Source organism: Sarcophilus harrisii, chromosome 1 (assembly GCF_902635505.1).
Source record: "Sarcophilus harrisii chromosome 1, mSarHar1.11, whole genome shotgun sequence".
Classification (NCBI taxonomy): Eukaryota; Metazoa; Chordata; class Mammalia; order Dasyuromorphia; family Dasyuridae; genus Sarcophilus; species Sarcophilus harrisii.
Window position 1 is genome coordinate 684,811,056 of NC_045426.1, and position 6,857 is coordinate 684,817,912.

At 40.1% G+C, this 6,857-nt stretch overlaps 1 protein-coding gene across 3 annotated transcripts in view; it reads right to left on the minus strand.

The window, feature by feature from the left end:
* The window catches only part of TCTN2 (tectonic family member 2), a 38,091-nt gene extending 32,812 nt beyond the window's left edge, over nt 1-5,279 (minus strand). The window contains exons 1-3 of one of the 3 annotated variants that reach the window (XM_031948441.1): nt 4,963-5,279; nt 411-518; nt 99-175 (exon numbers count right to left, since the gene is read on the minus strand). In XM_031948441.1, the coding sequence (XP_031804301.1) occupies nt 99-175; nt 411-518; nt 4,963-5,053 (276 nt within the window). In that variant the 5' untranslated portion in view covers nt 5,054-5,279. Of the gene's footprint in view, nt 1-98; nt 176-410; nt 519-4,337; nt 4,871-4,962 lie in introns of those variants that run through there. The other 2 variants (XM_031948439.1, XM_031948440.1) reach the window with 2 other exon arrangements.
* Between the last annotated feature and the right edge of the window lie 1,578 nt (nt 5,280-6,857).

A 6,857-nucleotide genomic window follows, 5' to 3' on the forward strand; every position in this document is an offset into this window, starting at 1 on the left:
ATGAGCCGGAGAAGGACCAGGCTCTGACATCTCTGCCGAGGAAACCCCAAAAGGGCTCACGAAGAGTCAGATGGGATTGAAATAGAAAATGAACGTACCGCGTGAGGGGTCACAGTCAGACTCCAATTGCCTGTTCCATTACTCTGCAATCCACAGTCAGGCATGGGCAGAATTCCTAAACACAAGGAGGTAAGAGCAGAGAAGGGTTTCTAAAGAGCATCCCCTGGCCTGGCAGCTATCTCAGAAGCAAGTGGCAGCGCCCCTTCCCCTTCTCCCATGCCCAGGCCAGAGAGCTGAAGGCCAGCAGATCAGCACACCCATGGCCTGGGCAAAGGAAGGCCCCGTCCCTTGGCAGAGGAGGGTCCCATTCCCAGGCGTTTTCTCAAACCCACCCACTTAAGACTCCTTACCCAGAGCATCGTCCCCCAGGGTGAGCATCACACTGACATTCTCTGTGTCTCCAACCAAGGCTGCAGTAACCGAAGTGTCAAACATTCGAATGAAAGGCGGGAGAAAAACTGGCAAAGAGAAAGGCAGATGTTAATACCACCCATGAAGGACCACGAGGAGTCAGAGGGAGAATGGGAGCTCTGAGGAGCATCAGAAGCGAGTGCTCAGAGGGCTGCAGAGTGGGGGTCACTAACAACAAACACAAAGTGCCTATTGTGTGCCTGGCACTGGACTAAGGGAAGGAAGGGATCTAAAGAAAGGTAAAAGCAATCCCACCCTCATGGAGCTCACAGCCCAATGGGGGAAACACCAGGCAAGCAACGCTGACACGTGAGCTCCGTGGTCGTGGTTTGTCCTTCGGTCTCAGAGAGGCCACTGACCTCAGGGAGGGAATGCCATGATGGAGTGGATTTAAGAGAGGGCTGTGCAAGGTCACGTGCCAGAGCTGTCTAGGTCCAGTGGCCAGATACGGATCAGGACAACTGGAGATGGGGCTGGATGCAAGGGGAGACAGGGGCCTTTATAAACTAAGGCCTTTTAACAAGTCCCAGTTTGAGAGTTTAACCGTCATTCAGTGATTATGGCTAGGCAACCAAGGCCTAGAATCGTCTCTTTAACCTAGTCAAAAATAAATAAATAATGTTTAAACCTAAAAATAAAAAAGAAATTAATCTGGGTGGGGAAGATCTGTAGTGAATAGATGGAAAGGAATCTCAGAGGGAAGTCATAGAAGAAAGGCCCTGGAAGGACAGTCACTATGTCTCTCATGGCTGCTCTTTTTCTTTGGCAGGAGACTTGGGGCTCTCCATCAATGCTAAAAACCACCATGGGTGGGGAAGAGCCCAGCCCTGGGATCTAAGTGGTACCAGAAACTCCCCTTCCCAGGTCTAGATTCTGGGAGCTATAAGGATCTTCTCAGGCTCCCACAGGCAGTAAGGATCTGAGCAGGATTAAACACAGATCTTCAGAGAATCCAAGATTTGGAGCTGGAAGGAACCTTAGGAATCACCTCCTTCAACCTCCTCCATTGAGAGTTAAGCAAATTGAGGCCCAGGGAAGTTAAAAGATTTGCCCAGATTCAGCGGGAACGTGAATCTGAATCCTTGATACTCCAGAGCAGGGATTCCCAGCCTGTCCAAATGAAACAGAATGAAGCTACTTTTTCTAGATGCTAGTAACTTTCAATATAATGAGTTTCTTTTGCAATTTTCCATATTTTATTCCATTAATTTAAAAATGTGATTTTGCCAAAGGCGTCAAGGGCAGAGAAAAGGTGAAAGCTCCTGTTCCTTCCAGTTGCTTTCCACTGCACTCTGGATGCCAAGTCTCGCTCACTCTCCAGACACAAGGCTGCCTGTTGCCTGGTAGAGAACCGCCATCCTGGGTGAGCCAGGTGTCAGACCCGGGATCTGAACCAAGGCACCTTTATACCAAAACCAGACAAGACTGTGCTATAAAAGCCTGGGACCCCTCAGCACTCACAGCCTCAGAAGAGACAGTAACCGCACAGGGCACTAAGGTCCACAAAGTGCCTCATGGACCTCATCTCACTGGATCCTCCCAATAATTAATAATAATCTGAGAGAGCCAGCCCCACCTCTCCTGAGTAGCTAGCATGTATGCCGTGCTTTAAGGTTTGCAAAGCACTTGACAAATATTCTCTCACCTCTCTTCACCATAATCACTATCAATAAGATTTAGCGGCACATAGCTAGCAGTTCTGTTTGCAAAATGCTCTACAAATACTATCTCTTCTTAATAATAATAGCTAGCATTTATGAAATGCTTTTGTAAAGCACTTTACAAATATTATCTCATCTCTCTTCACCATAATGATGATCAATAATTTAGTAATTATTATTAGTAATTAGTAATTATTATTACAAGTAATTATTACTTTGTTATTAGTAATTAGTAATTAATTATTACAAGTAAGTAATTATTATTAGTAATTAGTAATTAATTAGTAATACAAATGCTTTTGTAAAGCACTTTACAAATATTATCTCATCTCTCTTCACCATAATTATGATCAATAATTTAGTAATTATTATTACAAGTAAGTAATTATTACTTTGTTATTAGTAATTAGTAATTAATTATTATTACAAGTAAGTAATTATTATTAGTAATTAGTAATTAATTAGCAATACAAATGCTTTTGTAAAGCACTTTACAAATATTATCTCATCTCTCTTCACCATAATTATGATCAATAATTTAGTAATTATTAGTAATTAGTAATTATTATTACAAGTAATTATTACTTTGTTATTAGTAATTAGTAATTAATTATTACAAGTAAGTAATTATTATTAGTAATTAGTAATTAATTAGTAATACAAATGCTTTTGTAAAGCACTTTACAAATATTATCTCATCTCTCTTCACCATAATGATGATCAATAATTTAGTAATTATTATTAGTAATTAGTAATTATTATTACAAGTAATTATTACTTTGTTATTAGTAATTAGTAATTAATTATTACAAGTAAGTAATTATTATTAGTAATTAGTAATTAATTAGTAATACAAATGCTTTTGTAAAGCACTTTACAAATATTATTCATCTTCTTCACCATAATGATGATCAATAATTTAGTAATTATTATTAGTAATTAGTAATTATTATTACAAGTAATTATCTTTGTTATTAGTAATTAGTAATTAATTATTACAAGTAAGTAATTATTATTAGTAATTAGTAATTAATTAGTAATACAAATGCTTTTAAAGCACTTTACAAATATTATCTCATCTCTCTTCACCATAATGATGATCAATAATTTAGTAATTATTATTACAAGTAAGTAATTATTACTTTGTTATCAGTAATTAGTAATTAATTATTATTACAAGTAAGTAATTATTATTAGTAATTAGTAATTAATTAGTAATACAAATGCTTTTGTAAAGCACTTTACAAATATTATCTCATCTCTCTTCACCATAATTATGATCAATAATTTAGTAATTATTATTACAAGTAAGTAATTATTACTTTGTTATCAGTAATTAGTAATTAATTATTATTACAAGTAAGTAATTATTATTAGTAATTAGTAATTAATTAGTAATACAAATGCTTTTGTAAAGCACTTTACAAATATTATCTCATCTCTCTTCACCATAATTATGATCAATAATTTAGTAATTATTATTACAAGTAAGTAATTATTACTTTGTTATCAGTAATTAGTAATTAATTATTATTACAAGTAAGTAATTATTATTAGTAATTAGTAATTAATTAGTAATACAAATGCTTTTGTAAAGCACTTTACAAATATTATCTCATCTCTCTTCACCATAATTATGATCAATAATTTAGTAATTATTATTACAAGTAAGTAATTATTACTTTGTTATCAGTAATTAGTAATTAATTATTATTACAAGTAAGTAATTATTATTAGTAATTAGTAATTAATTAGTAATACAAATGCTTTTGTAAAGCACTTTACAAATATTATCTCATCTCTCTTCACCATAATTATGATCAATAATTTAGTAATTATTATTACAAGTAAGTAATTATTACTTTGTTATCAGTAATTAGTAATTAATTATTATTACAAGTAAGTAATTATTATTAGTAATTAGTAATTAATTAGTAATACAAATGCTTTTGTAAAGCACTTTACAAATATTATCTCATCTCTCTTCACCATAATTATGATCAATAATTTAGTAATTATTATTACAAATAAGTAATTATTACTTTATTATTAGCAATTAGTAATTAATTATTATCACAAGTAAGTAATTATTAGTAATTAGTAATTAATTAGCAATACAAGTGCTTTTGTAAAGCACTTTACAAGTATCACCTCCTTTTAATAATAGTTAACATTTACTTAAGAACTTTAAGCAAGGAGCATTACAAGTGTCGTTTAATCATCGCTGCTGTCCTGTCATTTTCAGTCGGGCACAATTCTTGGGGACCCTCTTCTGGGTTTTTCTTAGCGGGTACAGGAGCGCTTTGCCATTTCCTTCTTTCTTTTAACAGATGAGGAAGCTGATTTAAACAGGGTGAGGTGGTACGCCCGGGGTCACCCAGCTAGGAAGTATCTGAGCTGAATTTGAACTCAGGTCTTCCTGGCTGGAGGCCTCTATTCCCTGTGGCGCTTAGCTGCCCCCAATAATAATAATAACAATAGCTAGCCCTCGTGGGGTGCTTTAAGGTTAACAAAGCGCTTTACAAACATTATCTGGCGACAGCCCCGAGAGGTGGGGGCGGATTTATCCTCATTATACAAATGAGGAAACTGAGGCATAAAAGTTAGTGAGACGCCCAGGGCCGCACGGCTGGTAAAAGTTGAGGCAGGATTTGAATCCAGGCCCTCTGCTCCCACACCTATAGGATAACCATAACTGGTGGTTCCAGATACTGCGCTAGCAATTACGGAGGCTCAGAGTGAAGCAACAGCACGGACCCAGCCCCTGCCCCAGATTAGGCCACGCCCCTCGCTGAAGCCCCGCCCATTGCGAAGCCCCGCCCCTACCCACCAACGTCTCCCCACAGGGCCCTTGGGAAGCAGAGCAGGAGCAGCAGCAGGAGCTGCGGGGCTGCTGGCGGGCGGGGCCGGGCCGGGCCCATGGCGGCGGGCTCGCCTCCCCGTGCTGCCGCCCCGCGGCCCGGCCCCGGCTCTGCGATCCTCGGCAGGCGGCACGAGCTAGGGGCAGAAAGGAAGACGCGTCGGCGAAGCCCGGACAGCCGCCATCTTGTCAACGGAATGCCCACGACTATGGCAACCGCCAATCGGCTGCAGGCGAAGCGGCGGCGCGCCCCACGATTGGTCGAAAGGGACAGAAAACCCCGCCTTCGTCCCACGCCCTACAGCGTCACTTGGTGGCTCCGCCCACCTCCTCCCGGCTCGCCCTCGAGTGGTTGTGTGTCCAGACGGGCTGCTCCCTGGGCTTCCCCCGGGTTTCCGATAGATTAAAAATGAGATAACGTCTGTCAGAAGCGCAGAGCATCTGAAAAGCCGTGTTTACAAAACCTCCGACTCCTCCGGCCTTTTCCAGACTCGGATCTTGCCACGCTTTGTCCATGAAGCCCCTCCCGCCAGCATCTATTTCGTGTTCGCCCGTGTACTTTGTGTCCCCCAGCTAGAGGGCGCGCTTCTGCTTTGTGCGTCCCTACCTCCAGTACCTGATAGGGCCTGTACCCATAGTCATCTGTGCTAATGACTTTTTTATTATAATAAAGGGTAATGAGCCTGTAATTTCATTGATGTTGGGGAGCCCCAGGTACTCTCGACCTCTCCACAACATAGAGTCTGAGATAATAGTTTAATAACTTAGCTAACGCCATATGGCCCGTGTGTAGGTCTCGAACTCAAGTCTTTCCAGCGCTAAGATGAATTCATACTTACACACGCTCTCCTTACCTACTGTGAGCTCCTACTGTGCTCACTACAGCGTACAGTCTGAACATGCCTTGGATTTGGCCAAGTATGAACACAACATGCATTTGTATTTTTAAAGAATTTTTTAAAAATAAAGCATTTGGAGTTAAGTAACTTGCTAATGATTAAGCGTCTGAGGCCAAATTTGAACTCTTGACTCCAGGCTGGTGCTCCATCCAATTCAACATCTAGCTTCCTAATATACACTTGTTAAGCACCTACTATGTGCTCAATGTCCTAAGTGCTTCAGATACAGATTCTCCTCCCCCTCAACATGGAAAAGCTCTTCTTGTCTGAGATATAGCAATTTATCAACAAATCCCCGTGATTTTATGAGGCATAGGTTGGGAATTGCTCATTTCTGTCAATAGTAAGCACAGTTGTAACACGTCTTGGTCACTGCATCATGACGCAACTCCTCCCTGCCCAGTAGTCTCTTCGGTGGGTAACTGGAGAGTTGTCTCATATGATTTGAGGGAGCATCAGGAAATAGTCTTTAAGACAAGTTATGGGTAGCTGTGCATCCTCTGCCCATCCCCATCACTCTTTTTTATCTCTAACAAAGAGCCCATCGTTCCTGGGCAAAAACAGAAAAGATAATGATAGATGCTGGATGGGATATGGGAAAACTAGGCACTAATTCATTGTTGGTGAAGTAGTGAGATGATCCAACCAAGAGAACGGAGTTACAATAAAAACCCAATAAAAGGAGACATTCCTACAAATCAGTGACATTCTCCCAAAGCACTTATTTCCCTCTAAATACATTGGTTGGTCAGAGAAATTTGCCCTGTGAGTGCTCCAGGAGGATGAGTGACTGGCTTGATCTTTTATGATTAAGCCAATGTTTAGCTCCAGCGGGGAGCATTCTCCAAGTGAAATCAACCAAGCGGGAATGATGCTCTCTAAATGATCTTCATTTGCTCAACTGGCCCAAGTCAAGGGCCTTGTGACGTAGGAGAGCTTTGGTAACATCAAGGAAGACTGGAATCC